The sequence below is a fragment of the Phodopus roborovskii genome, unplaced genomic scaffold (genome assembly GCF_943737965.1).
Source record: "Phodopus roborovskii unplaced genomic scaffold, PHOROB, whole genome shotgun sequence".
NCBI classification, from domain to species: domain Eukaryota; kingdom Metazoa; phylum Chordata; class Mammalia; order Rodentia; family Cricetidae; genus Phodopus; species Phodopus roborovskii.
Window position 1 is genome coordinate 20,630,237 of NW_026126563.1, and position 15,045 is coordinate 20,645,281.

Sequence of the window (15,045 nt, forward strand, 5' to 3'; positions counted from 1 at the left end):
AACTAATACAAATATATAAGAGTGCTGGGAAGGGAGTTTATCAGAGGCTACTGGTGAAAGTTGCAGCACAAGTCTCTAGCATTTGAGAGATGCCAGTGTCATGGGATACCACCAAGAACAGCCACAGCAATGGAGCCTAGACTAGTTATGTGTGCTGCAGAGGGTAGGGCTGGAGAATCGACCCAAGCCCTTTCATTCCTGTACTTGGGTAACATATGCAGGCAGATTTCTGTCAGTTCAAAGTCAGTCTCGTCTACATAGCAAGTTCCAGGCCAAGCAGGACTGCAGGGTATTGATGTGTGGATCGAGATATACGGGACTAGGTTCAATATAGGTTATAATTTTATCCAGGGAGAAATCACTTACACAAGAAACAGATGACCCACAAGTTCCTGCTCCAAGGATCCATACCCAGGCTGCTCTCTGTGACTGGAATGGAACCAGAGAATGTCACCTATGTCCCAAACCCAGACCTAAAACCACTCTCCATCAAGTCCATGGTCAACACTACATGTCTTGGTGGAGGCTGATTGAGCTTTATACTGAGTTGCAGGTCAGCCTGTCAGCTTATCATCTTAGGAAACCCACTGTGGTAGGTTGAATGAGCATGGCCCCCACAGGTTGGAATGCTTAGTCCCCAGTTGGTAGAACTATTTGGGAAGGATTATGAGTTGTGGCCTTGTAGGAGAAAGTATGTCCCTGGAGGAAGGAGGATCTGAGGATTCAAAAGCCCATGTCAGTCCAGTCATCTCTCTGCCTCACAGTTGTTGCCATGCCTGCATGTTCTCCCAAGTAAAGCTAACCCTCTGAGGCTCTGAGCAAGCCCCCAACTAAATGCTTTCTTTCTTCTGTAAGTTGCCTTGGCCGTGGTGCTTTGTCATTGTCATAGAAAAGCAACTAAGACACCTAGCAAGACCCTGTCTTCAAAATAAAAGGAAAAACAAAATAAAACTCCATAACGATTTTTCATACACAAATTAGGCAATTTCTCTCTTCTCCTCTCAGCACATTGGCATGGCAAATAGGCCATCTCTACTACAATCATTACTTCTATAACATATTATAAATCAGAATTACTATGATTACTAATTATGGTCTTTTTAGATTATAAGCTTATAAAGTATGTCTTATACATCTCTATGTATCAGTGCAAGGTACCCAGCAGGAAATCAATAAATTTGAAAACCAAAAATGTTCAGACCATAGCTAAGTGAAGGCCTGTTGAGAGGACGAGGCAAGAAGACTGCACAAGTTCCAGGCCAGCCAGGACCCTGTCAACAGGAAAAGAAGAAAAAAGACAAGAGAATGACCTTATAAAATAGATGCACAGAATCTGGAAGAGGTTGTACTCACTTAAAATCCTAGCATTTGAGAGGTAGAGGCGGGAGGATCAAGGAATTAAAGGGCACCCTCAGGTACACAGAAAGCTTGTAGTCTTCCCGAAAGAAAGAAAGGAAGGAAGGAAGGAAGGAAGGAAGGAAGGAAGGAAGGAAGGAAGGACAGGACAGGACAGGACAGGACAGGGTGGTACCCACCTTAATCCAAACACTTACGAAGATGAAGGTAGACTGCTGTGAGTTCCAGACCATGTAAGGCTACACACACAGTGAGACTGTGTCTCAAAAAACAAACAAAAAAACCACAGCAAGAACATGAGAGGGGGTGGGAGGAGAGGAGATAAGATCGGAGACCAGGGAAGGATGGGAGAACAGGGAGAAGGAAGGAGTCTAGTCAAGTTTATGTTTTTAGAGAGGAGACAGTCTCAAACTGTCAGCAGCCTACCTCAGTTACCCCATTAACTCAGGGCTTGTCATTTAAAAGAGTAAGACACTGACTCCTTGCCTTTCATACTACAACCCTGACAGGAAAACAAATCTCAAATTCTGCCATTTCTCAGGTAAACATGCCAAATTTGCCATCACTTTATAAAATACATTATGCCAAAAACCAATTAACTCTTTATCTAAAACTTCAAATTCTTTTGACTGGTATAGCTCAGTGGTGGGCTGACTGACTAGCATGTTTAAGGCCCTGGGACAAATCCTAGGACTATAAAATAAAAAAGATACAATGAAATTATCAGATTAATCTATGTTGCTAAATTAAAATTAATAGTAAAGGAAGATATGGGAGACTAAAACACAGTAATTCTATACATATTTCCTAAGTATACATACTTATAGACTAATTATCATGGTGACCCATAGCCTGCGACTAAGTTCTCTATATATAGCATCAAGGTCTAGTTTACTATTATTATATCATTATTATCATCATTAACACATGGGGGGGGTACGTGAGTGCCACAGAGCCTATGTGAAGGTCAGAGGACAACATTGTAAAGTCAATTCTCTCCTACCACATTCCCATGAGTTCTAGGCCTCAGACTCCAGTCATCAGGCTTGCATGGCAAACACTATACTAGCTAAACTATCTCACTGGCACAGGAAGAGCTTTAACTATACAGTTAGGAAATACAAAAGTGTCAAGAGTAAATTAGACCAATCCAAAAAAAGAAAAAAAAAATGCAAGCTGCAGTTTTTAAGCAGTTGAGAAATTGTAATTAGATTAATATACTTTTAATATTTTACTTTTAAGACTTCACCTCATGTATTTTAGTAAATAAAGACATTTGGAAAATAATCATATCAAATATTAAGTCACTCCACATATTAATGTATTATTAGTTTTCTTATCAGTTTTATTATGAAAACATTTACTATCTAAACAAGTGTAAGAAGCACTAATAAAATCATGCATTTCCATCTATTTTATAAACATTTTCACTTAACACCATGCAAGATTAAAAGTATCACAGCATGCTTTTCATTTAATAACAATATCAAATAATACCAAAAAAAGTCTGTTGTTTATTATTAGTTTTATCATGAAACACTGATTACTCTAGGTTGTTTACTATGGGTGCTAGAATAAAACAAAGAAGTTCCTGGGCATGTCTTTCAGCACTGCTTGGGAAGCCCAATTTTAGCACCCTGTAAGCCCTAAGCACTTGGATAAAAAGTCTCCAAGAGAGAGAATTGTTCTCTAACAAAACAAATTTCATTGATGAAAAAAATAACAGCAACACTTGTTACATACCACTGATGTTAAGGTCATAATCTCCTGCTGTAATCACATTAGCGACTGATCCTTCTGCAGGCTGGCTGCCAGAAACGACATCATTCAAAAGCTTCCCAACGGCTCCTGGCTGAGGTGGCTGGGTGACAATGTTGCTTACTGCTATCTTCAAATTTTTAATTACATGCAGTTGATTATTAGGATCTCTCATGTGAACTTTTAAAAAAGAGAAAGAAATTTTAAATTAATTTGGTATCATAAGCCAAAATTGGGTTAATAATTTTCAAACACAGAAGAAACTCAAATCAGAAACAAAGAATTAAAACAATATTCTTCCAGAATATAACTGGTTTACCAAACTAAAAGAATTATCTAACCTATTAACCATAAACTTCCCTCCTCTTAGCACACAAATGCCTATAATCCCAGCACTGGAAAGTGGAAACAGGAAGTTCAGGTGTTCAAGGCCAGACTGGCTACATGAGACTGTCAAAGGGAGAAAAATATTCCTTCCCTCTCTCACAATTTCCCTATAGGTCCTGTTTCCCCTACACTAAGAGTTGCCCAAAACCACCACCCATAAAGTACCCAGACACTTTTCTAGCTTTTGGAGACAAGATCTTTGTATGAAGCATGGGTGGCATTGAACATACAGTGATCCTCCTGTCTCAGCCTTCCAAGTGCCGAGATTATAGGTGTGTGCAACCATGCCCAGCTCCCCACAAGCATTTATACATCTAGGCTTATAATTTAATCAGTTTCAAACTAAATTTCCTAAATTGCTTATGCTTCCTCAGACACTTACACGATTTTAAATCTAAAAAGATAGCCAGGTGTGAAACACATACCTACAATCCCAGCATTCTGGAGACATAAGTACCAGGATTACTTTGAGTTCCAAGGCAGCTTGGTCTATAAACCATGTTCCAAGGAAGCCAGGGTTACACAGAGAGAGATACATTTCAGAGGTAGTTAAAAAAAAAAAAAAAAAAAATGGGAGGCTATAAAATATTAAAATAATATCCATGTATTGTGGCTTATAACTGTAATTCAATCCATGCAACTCAGGCCAAAGGAATGCCTTGCTATAAAGTTCAAAGTCAGCCCATACTACAAATGGAGCACTGTCTCAACAAAAATAAATAGCAGTAACAAAATAACAAAATAGCATGTGTCATGAATATCTGCATGTGTATTTTAAATAACAGATGTGGAATAGTGAACAACTCAGAAAGTAAAGATCTGATGACCTGAACGGAGTCTAAGATGCGAAGAGAGACCCAAGAACTGAAGTGCTCTGAGATCTACATGCACACCATGGCATGCACATACTCACACTTACACACATACACAATGATTTAAAACATAATTATTTTTAAGTATATGTACAAGACATATTCATAGTAGCTGGCCTGACTGTTTAAAGATGAAACAAAACCAAGAGGCAGAAAGAGGGATTCAAACCTAACTTACAATAATTTTAAAGAAAAAGAAGAAAAGCAAACACAGGGCTGAGGAACTCTAGAACCCACATAAAACCAGACATGCAAGCCCATATGTCTATAATCCTAGCACTCCCATAGAGACATGGGTGTTGGAAAGAAGATTCTAGATACTCACAGGTCAGCTAGCATAACACGTGGGGTGAACAAGGAGAACCTTGTTCAAACAAGGTGAAAGACAAGGACAGACAACAAAGACCACAGACAGATAGACAGACACACACACACCTTTTAAAAGATGACAAGTTTTGCATTTTCTAGATGAATAGTGGAGATGAATAGTAATTGTATTTTCTGCATTCATCTATAATTATTGTTTTATCATTTAAATATACACAGACCTCCCTCAATAATCAAAACTTCCCAACTGTATAATTATGACACAGAAAAGGAAATGGGAAAAGGGAAGAGAAAAATAAAGGAAATGAGAGCTACCAGAGTGCTATGGAATAGCTCTGAAACCTTTAGGAATATATTTTCCAAGTATTTTCCTTAAGGTTGTTCCATAATTGACAAATACTATAAGCAGCCAAAAATGTAGCAAACCTTCCTTTAAGAGACCTGGAAACAGTGCTACAGTATGCTTTCCTAGCAACATTCCAGGTCCTGCATTAAAACTAGAAACACGTGAGTGCATGTACACACACACACACACACACTCCCCCAAACCATAGAGATTAATTACCTAGTTACAACAGCACAGTAGTAGCTGTGATGGTTAATACTGAGTGAGAACTTGGTAGATCTAGAGTCACCAAAAGACAAACTTGAATATGCCTGATTGTAGATAGGATTCAGAGAAGCGAGAAGACCCACCCTGAATACAGACTGCATCACACCATGGGCTCACATGGTAGGCTGAGTGAAAGAGAATGAGCTGAGCACCCCCAGTCATTTATCACTCTGGTGACTGTGGATGTGAGGTGACCAGACAGCAGCCCCTGTTCCTGCTGTCATGTCTTCCCATGATGGACTGCATACTTTCAAAAGTCATCCAAACTAAACTTTCCCTCCTTTATGATATTTTTATCGGGTACTTTGTCATAACAATGAAAAGAGTAACTAGTTACAGAACTGATAGCAGAAGTGGGATTGTTGTGGTGAAACACCTGGCCATGTGATTGTCAGCCTCTGAGACTCATTCATAGGAAGGCTGTCAAAGGGCTTAGAACCCTAGGCTTGAAAAAGCCCAAGAATGTTGTAAGAAGAGTTTAACAGGCCATTGTGGTGGGAATTTGGAAAATCAGATTACCAAGAAAAACATTAGCAATGAAGACCTTGCTTACAGAGTTTCAAAGGGAAACAAGGACTCCACTGGGAACTAGGCTAAATGCCATTCACTGTATAATCTGACAAGTCTGCCTATGTCCTGAGAACTTCGGTGAGGCTGAATTCAAAGGTAAGAAACTAATTTGGTTGGCTGAGAAAATATCAAGCAAGACAGCATCCAAGCTGTGTCTTGATTACTGCACACTGCTTTTGGCCAGGTCTACAGTGAGAGAGAACAAGTAGAGAAAACATGCTGTTTGCTGGGGAAGGGGGTTTAAAGCCGAAGACAAGGGGTCATCAAGATATCTGGCAGGTAAAGGCGTTTGCTGCCAAGCCTGAGACTGGAATTTGATCCCTGGATCCTACATGTTGGAAGGAGAGAAGTTCTGACCTCCACATACACAGACAGACACATACAAGAAATGTATAAGTGTAAAAAGAATAAAGTTGAGACAAGCTGTGTTGATGAGAAAGGAGATATATTATTAAAGAGATTGGCACAATTCTAGAGAAACCTGTCTTGAACTAAACAATAGGAAATGTGCCCAGAGAGCAAGATTCCATTCTTTTAGTACTACATCGTGTGACTATCCAAATTCCCTTAAAGGAGTCTAAACAGACTGCTACTGAAAGGGTGCCCTGCTCAAAATCAACTATAGAGAAAATTGTCTCCCCAAAGTCATATTGGAAGACACAGAGAACAATTCAGCCATGCTCCAAGGGGCCTAAGCTACATCTCAAGCTGGCAACACTTAGCATCATACACATGGTACTAGTTTCACCGGCGTGGATGCTGCAAGAGTGGGCATGGAAGGCCAAGGTTCTAAAACACCACTGAGACAGGGCAATGTGTGGCGGGGTTGGAGTCCCTGCTAAGAAAGTCTAAAAGACCACTATGTGAAGCTAGGAAGGTGAAGCCTAAGCTACACTGGAAGATCCTGGGATGCCACAGAAAGGCCAGGGCAGTAACATCTGCGGAGGAAAGCTACAGGAATGGAGTGAAACTGGTTTGAGAAACTGTATGTGCTGCAGGTGACAGACCAGGAAGGGTAGAGCTACCCAAGCCATCTGGAGCACAGTCCCAGATACCCAATAAAGAGCTGTAGGATTTTATGTTTGTTCTGCTGGGTTCCAATCTTGCCTTGGTCCAAACTGTCCTTGCTATATCCTCATTCCTCTCTTTAGAAATGGGAGTGTTTATTGTGTGTCATCCCACATTGGATGTGTCATCCACATCATCTGGTTGCTGATTTTGTAATTTATTTTAGGGCTCACTATAAAAGACATCACCAAAGTTTCAGAAGAAATTTTGCACTTAACTTCAGAATAGTGCTATACTGTTAAAAACCATAAGGACTTTTGAATTTAGACTGAATGCATTTTACATTATGAAGTACCTTTATGTGCCAATAGGTTCAAAGGGCAGAAGGTTATAGCTTAAAAGTGATATGTTGGGGGCAGTGGGTGGACTGGATGGTTAAGAACACTAGTTGTTCTTCTAGAGGATCTGAGTTCAATTCCCAGCATCCACATGGAGACCCACAATCATCTGTAACTTCAGTTCCAGGGAATCAGCCTTCTTCTGACTTCTGAGGGTACTGTATGAATCTATGTGTACATAGACACATTTACAGACCAGCAGTCATAAACATAAAGATTAAAATGTTTAATGTGATATATATGGTTATCAAGTTGACAAGGGAAAGATGTGTGGTAGTCAACATTGATAGTCAACTTAACAGAATCTAGAATCATCTAGAAGACAAACATATGGGCCTGACTATGACAAAGCTGACAGACTGGGTTAAGTAAGGAGGAAAAGACACTGAATATGGTGGCACCATCAGATGGGCTGAGGTCTCTGAAATGAATGACAAGGAGGAAGGGAGCTGGGCACCTCACTCCTGTCTCTGCTTCCTAAGCACAGATGTGCTATGAGCAGTTCCTGGTGCTCCTGCTGCCTTTCCCACCATGGCCGACTGCATTCTAAACTAATGTCAAACAAGCCCTTCTTCCCAAGTTGTCTTTTTGTCACAACAATAAAAAAAAGTAAGAGAAACAGTGCTAGGATGAAATGCTTTAAGTTTGGGGTATAGGTCACTCACAAAGGTTTGACTCCTGAATATGAAAAGGAAAAAGAAGAACGTTATGGGCAGCGGTAGCATATTAATCCCTGTACTCAGGATGCAGAGGCATTCGGATCTCTGAGTTCAAGGCCAGCCTGGTCTACAGAGTGAGTTCCAGGACAGGCTCCAAAGCTACAAACAAACCGTTGTGAAAAACAAATTAAAAAAAAAAAGAGAGAGGAAAGTTTATAACTATAAGACATTTAACTTTAAAAATGATTATAACAGTTATAACAACAAAGAAAGTGTGGTGAGGCACACCTGTAATTCCATTTGGTTGGGAGGTGGAAGAGGATCAGAAGTTCAAGGCCAGACAGGACCTTATCAAGAAAGGGGAGAGGGGTGAAGATGAGGAAGAAAAGGTAGAGAAAAAGGTGGGAAACCGAAAGAAAACAAATTCAAAGTTGCCTTTCAAAGACATTTCCTAAATTTATCTGTCAAACTTTCCAAGTTCATGCAGAAAACTACTCAAGACTTATAGAATTACATTATACCATTTTTAATCCTTTAAATAGATTTAATTAATTTCAACTGTAATTTTAAGTTGATGTTTAAAGTTAAATTTTCTTAGCAGTTCTAAAATGACACAATGAAATACTACTCAGAATTTTAGAGAGCTACCACTAAACAAACAGTAAAGCATGAGTTAACTCTTTGAAGCAGACTGCCAATACAAATCTCAGAAAATATTAGGGACTGAAGGCCTAGCTTGGCAGCACACAAATTTTGTGTGTGTGTGTGTGTGTGTGTGTGTGTGTGTTTTTATGATGGTGAGGAATGAACACAGGCTCTAAGCATGCTAAACAAGCACTCTGTAACTGAACCACATCTCTAGTCCTATTTTTGTTTTGTTTTGTTTTGTTTGTTTTTGCTTTACTCCTTTATTTTTTACTGAAAATACATTTTTTCATACCGTATGCTCTGATTATAGTTTTCTCTCCCCATACTCCTCTCAATTCCTCATCTCCTTTCCTATCCAGCTCTACCTATACTTTCTCTAGTTAGAAAACAAAGAGGCAGCTAAAGAATATTAAAATGCAAAAGATAATAAAAACAAACAAATCTGAATATGACAAGACCAAACAAGAAAGAGAACCACAGAAAAAGCAGAAAAATGCATTTAGGCACAGAGACACACACGTTCTCACACACAGGTGTATTTAGTTGTTTTTTTACTCTTGGCTCTTTCACTTTTTAGGGACTCACCAGCCAGCTCCCAAATGAATATACACGGCCCTTAGCTTGGCTTATTTCTAACCCATTTTTCTTAAATTATCCCATCTATCTTTTGTCTCTGGGCTTTTATCTTTCTCTATTCTATATACCTTTCTTTACTTCTTACTTCTTGGCTTGCTGTGTAGCTGGGTGACTTGCATTTGAAGTCCTCTCCTCTTTTTCTTGCTTCTTTCTTCCCAAATTCTTCCTATTTATTCTGTCTGCCTGCCAGTCCGCCTGTCCTTTCCCCTGCCTAACTATTGGCTGTTAAGTTCTTTATTAGACCAATCAGGTGCTTTAGATAGGCAAAGTAACACAGCTTCACAGAGTTAAACAAATGCAACATAAAAGAATGCAACACATCTTTGCATCATTAAACAATGTTCCACAGCATAAACAAATGTAACACATCTTTAATACTCTACAACACACAGGAAGCCCATTTAAAAAAAAAATTAAAAATGGAAGCCATATATATCCTGTAGGTTAAATAAATAAATAAGCCCTGACATCAGTATGACAGAGAACCTCCAAAGATGCTGTCGAGTTTGTTTTACGATAGCTACACTATTCTTTAGTGTCATAAGGTCCCAGTTCAAACTCCAGCACCACAGAAAAAAAAGGTACTAGGATCACAAAAAGTGTGAACAGTGAATACAAATTAAATCTGGAACACACATTTAATTGTGCTTTATTGGTATATTCAGTGTATTTAATTCTTTTTAGGTTTTAAAAACCTTCAAGGAACCTTAAATGGCTGGCTATCATCAGACATACATGCATATTAAGCCTAATAGCTACTTTTAAAGTCCTATACAAAAATAGTACTCGGCCTTGAGAGACGGCTCGGCTCAGAGGTTGGCTGCTCTTCCAGAGGTCCTGGTTCAATTCCCAGCAACCACATGGTGGCTTACAACTATCTGTAATGAGATCTGGTGCCCTCTTCTGGTGTGCAGGTGTACAAGCAGACTGAACACTATACATAAAATCTTAAAAAGAAATAATACTCAAATTTCTTCTAGCAATCATCTTTTCAATTTACCTTTAAACTATGTGTTTTTCTGCTGAAGCCTAAAGATAGTCTTCAGGAAACACTTGACTGTACTAAGCCAATTTTGATCTCAGAAGTCAGAGCAAATCAAATAAACCTGTGGGCCACAAATAAACTGGGACCTTATGACACTAATCTTGTTTGTTTGTTTACATTTCTTTCTCTGAGTAAAGACATTTTAACTTGGGGCTTGAGAGATGGCTCAGTAAGTGTTCTGGATGTCCTTTTAGGGAACCAGGGTTCAATTCCCAACACTCACAGGGCAGCTATTAACCTTCTATATATCCAGTTCCCGGATCCAAAGGCCTCTCCTTACCTCTGCTGTCAATGAATGCATATGGTGCACAGACACCATGCAAGCAAAAATACCCATACTTGTGAAATAAAAGGAAATGTTAAAAAAAGAAAGAAAGAAAGAAAATGCAACTTGTTTTACTTGGATCCTGAATCTGTACTATCAATAGTGATATTCTTGTGACTTACATCCTAAGGGGGGTAGGGAGGGTAATCTTTGAAGAATCTCTATGACACACATGCCATAAAGAAAAAAATATCAAAACTTTATTTACCAACACCAAAAATGCAGTGGGGTGTTTCACCATTTTTTTTCCCAGACAGGGTTTCTCTGCGTAACAGCCTTAGCTGTCCTGGAACTTGTTCTGTTGACTAGGCTGGCCTCAAATTCAGAGATCCACCTGCCTCTGCCTCTCACCACCTGGCCTCACCAAATTTTTAAATATAATTATTTCCATTAACTCTTTGAAAATGTCATACATGCATACAATGTATTTCCATCATAGCCACACGCTCCACCATCCCCTAGCCACTCCCATATGTACCCTCAGCCCCCTCCCAACTTCATGTTCGATCAAGTTTTTTATGACGCCACCGTAGTGTCTATCTTAATCATCTTTGAACCTTTTCTTTTTCTTTTCTGAGCATTTACCTATGTAATTCAAGCATCATCAAGCAAGCTGGCATCAAGCAAGCAAGACTCCTGCCTCTGAAGCAATAGAATTATGAACATGTACCATGCCAGCTTAAACTTTTTAAAAATTTATTCCAACTCATATGAACCTTATAAACTACAAACTCAATGATCTGGCAAAATGGCCTTACTTAAGAACTCAAGACTGCCTCATATTTACCACTAGAAATCTAGAAGCCCCTTCTTGAAACTCCAGCATCTCCTCTCCTAGGCATCTCCTCTGCATTCTGTACCCCACAAGACAGCTTTCCTGCTGCTCTCCCCTAACCACCGACTACAATTTACACCTTCTGACATAACCATTTGATGGTAGTCTTAAATGCAAAACCTGATAGAATTTGCAATCACCTGGAAGACTGGACATGCCATTGTCGGGTTATCTTGATTATGATAGTTATCCATCTTGACGGTGGAGGGAACTCTCCCTAACAGGGATCCTGGACTATATAAAATGGGAAACAAGAGCTAGCTCTAGTTTGCAATCACTCCTGGCTCCTGAGTGTGGATGCAAGGTGACCAAATGCTTCAGGCTCCTGCTGTCTTCACTTCTCTGCCATGATGGGCTATATCTTCAGCTGCAAATCAAAATAAACCTTCCTTCTTAAGCTGCTTTTGTCAGAGTATTCTATCACAGCAACAGGAGGAACTAAGACACCATTCTATCTCGTTCTTTTCCCAACTCTGAATAAGCAGTGATTGCTTGTCTTTCAACCACCTCTCTATCAACCACCTCACCGTACTCCTTCCTAATCTTTCCCATGCAACAGAGAAATACAAGTGGACAGAAGTTCACCCCTATCACTGCACTGTCCAATGAAGGCAGCATCACCACAGAAGGCCTACAGTGTCCTTTAAAATGCACCTACTCACAAAAAACATTATTTAAGGATAAAGCACACCAAATTTAAAAAACTTTGCAACAAAAAGAATGTAAAACCTCCCATTTATATCTTTTATATTGGATACCTATTAAAATAAATCTGCCAAAACTTTGGAAATACATGGGTCAAGTAAGTTATATTATTAGAACTAATCCCACCAGGGTTTAGAAAAAGGTTAGTGCAAGAGGCCCAAGTTCAATCTTCAGCATCAGAAGAAAAAAGAAAACATCATTTGCTGTTTTTTTCTTTATATATTTTACTGTGCTTACCAAAATTTTTAAATATACATGAAGCCTGACATGGTGGCACATTCGTGCAATCCTAATACTTAGAACATAGAGACAGGAAGACCAGGAGTTCAAGTCCAGCCTGGGTTACATGAGCCTTTGCTCTCCAGTGTAAAGTAAATTTAAGCTCGTCCAGGAAATTAGATGATCGATGATTCAGATCACAATATCTTGAGTCACAATGACTTTTTTTTTTAACCTTTCCTAGATACAAAACTGCAGATAAGTTATTATTCCTCAATGTCCTCAATTTTTCTAAAAGGGTAATAATGACCGGGTGGTGGTGCACACTTGTAACCCTGCCACATAGAAACCTGAGGTACCAGGTACCTAGAGACCAGCCTGAGCTACACAGTGAGTTTAAGACCTGCCTGAGCTACATAACCAACCCTGCCCCAAAATAACAACAACAAAGATCTTTAGTACATCAGTAAGTGGAAGTAACAATGAAAGACTAAGTGACTAAAAGAAAAGCTACATGAAATAGGCCTCAGCTTTATTATTTATTCTTCTTAACACAATAAGAAAGAGCACACACAAAGTCAAACTGACTTCCAAGTGCTCTTTTTTCTTTTTAAAGAATTTTTAAGACTGTAGAGGTACTAGAAATATAGCTCAGTGAGAAAGCCTTCACTTAGCATGTGTAGGACCCTGGGATGGGGGAAATTTAAGGCTATAAACTAAAACACAAGATATGGTGTCACACACCTGTAGCCCCATTACTCAGGAAGCTGAGGCAAGAGATCTCAACATTGAAGCTAGATTGGGGTATAGTAAGAAACAGAAATCAATCACAGCTAATATTCAGACCTAACAACTGCATCACAAAAGAATTACAAATGCAGGGGTTTTGCTGTTCTCGGTAACTCTAGAGCAATGTGAACTGAGACCCCTTTGGGGTTGTATTTACATTACGATTCATAACTATAGCAAAATTACAGTTATGAAGTAGCAATGGAATAATTTTATGGTTGGGGTCACCACAACATGAAGAACTGTACTAAAGGGTCACAGCATTAGAAAGGTTGAGAATCACTGCTCCAAAACATGGGAGAAACTGCAATGCTGAATAAACTATAAGCTGAAGAGCTGACGAGAATCCAAGAACTCTCAAAGTTTGGGTTAGCCAGGCTTGGCATACTTTAATCCCAATAGTGGTGGAGAGTGAGAGGCAGAGGCAGGCAGATCTGAGTTTATGGCTAGCCTGGTCTATGTAGTGAGCTCTAGGCCAGCCAGGACTACACAGAGAGACCCTATCTCAAACAACGAAAAAACCCTTTTTAACTTAGTTTTATGTGTATGTAAGCCTACATGTCTGTAAGTGCATTACCTGTGGACTATGCTGTGCCAGATGACTCATGTTACAGGCAGTTACAAGCTGCCAAGCAGGTGCTGGGAATGGAACCACTCACGGTCCTCGGCAGAGGAGTAAGTGCTTTAACCACTGCATCTTTCTGCGCTTCAAATCTGGGTTTTTTGGATATCCCTTCCTCCCTAACTACAAAAGGAAACTTGCAAAGCAGCAAGTCTCCTCTAGACTGCCCGAGGCAGATAAACGCATGCACCAACAGTATAGCTCTAAGTTTTTTTTATAAACAAATAAACACCAGTTATTTGATAAAGAAAAGTTTATAAGAGAAGCCTTCATAGTAAACAGCTCTTAAATTCCCAAGAAACTTTACCTGCTTTTTTTTATTATGTTCTGTTTGAAAGTTCCCAATTAACCATACTTAAAAGTACACTTAAATTAAAATTTTTAACCTTTAAAATTTGTGTGCGTGTGTGTGTGTGTGTGTGTGTGTGAGTGTGTGTGTGTGCGTACTGTGTTCCTTCACACGTGTTGGAGACTTGAATTCCCACCAGAGCTACAGATACAGGAAGTTCTGAACCACCATACAAGTACCTGGAATCAAACTTCAGTCCTCTGAGAGAGCTGTATGTGCTCTTAACCACCGGGCCATCTTTCTAGCCCCTTAGTCATGATTTATTTTTTCCTTAATTAAAAAAAAATCAAAGGCTGGAGAAAGAGCAAGTTCAAGCCTGTCATCTCGACACTCAAGAGGTTGAGACAGGAGGATTGCCTGGAGTTCCAAACCATCCTGGCCTAGAGTAAAACCCGTCTTTAAAACTAACAAAAATAATAAAGCTGGAGAAATAAAATGAGTATTAAATATGAATATATTCCTTATGATTAACCATCAATGTGAAAAGGACTTGAATTGTTCTAACCCCATAAATCTAGATAACTTGAAACAGCTACATTGTTACTACAATTTATCGTTTGCCATTTTTTTCTTTTAACTTTTTTACTTTAACTTTTTTTTCTCTTTAGATAAGGTATCGTGTATCCCTGCTGGCCTCAAGCACGCTACATAGCTCAAGAAAGACTTAAACTTTGTATTTTCCTGCCTCTACCTTCGAGTGCTGGGATCACTGATGTGCACCGGGTGTGTGGTACTGAGAATCCAATCCACAGAGGCTTCCAGCAGGCGAGGCCGGATCTCTACCACCTGAGCGACATCGCAGCCCCTGCCTTTTAGTATTCATGTAACACTTTTTGTTTGCTTTCTTGAGACTGGGCAAAAATGCTGTACAGCTAAGAACTTGTTTGAATGGTCGAAGGGGGAAAAGTAAATAGCCAAAAAGAA

The 15,045-nt window shown here is 39.4% G+C and overlaps 1 protein-coding gene across 2 annotated transcripts in view; it reads right to left on the reverse strand.

The window, feature by feature from the left end:
* Trappc8 (trafficking protein particle complex subunit 8) overlaps positions 1-15,045 on the reverse strand; it is a 74,039-nt gene that overhangs the window by 58,104 nt on the left and 890 nt on the right. For both annotated transcript variants that reach the window (XM_051202066.1, XM_051202065.1), the window contains exon 2: positions 3,100-3,294. In XM_051202066.1, coding sequence (XP_051058023.1) covers positions 3,100-3,294 — 195 coding nt within the window. The remainder of the gene's footprint in view (positions 1-3,099; positions 3,295-15,045) is intronic.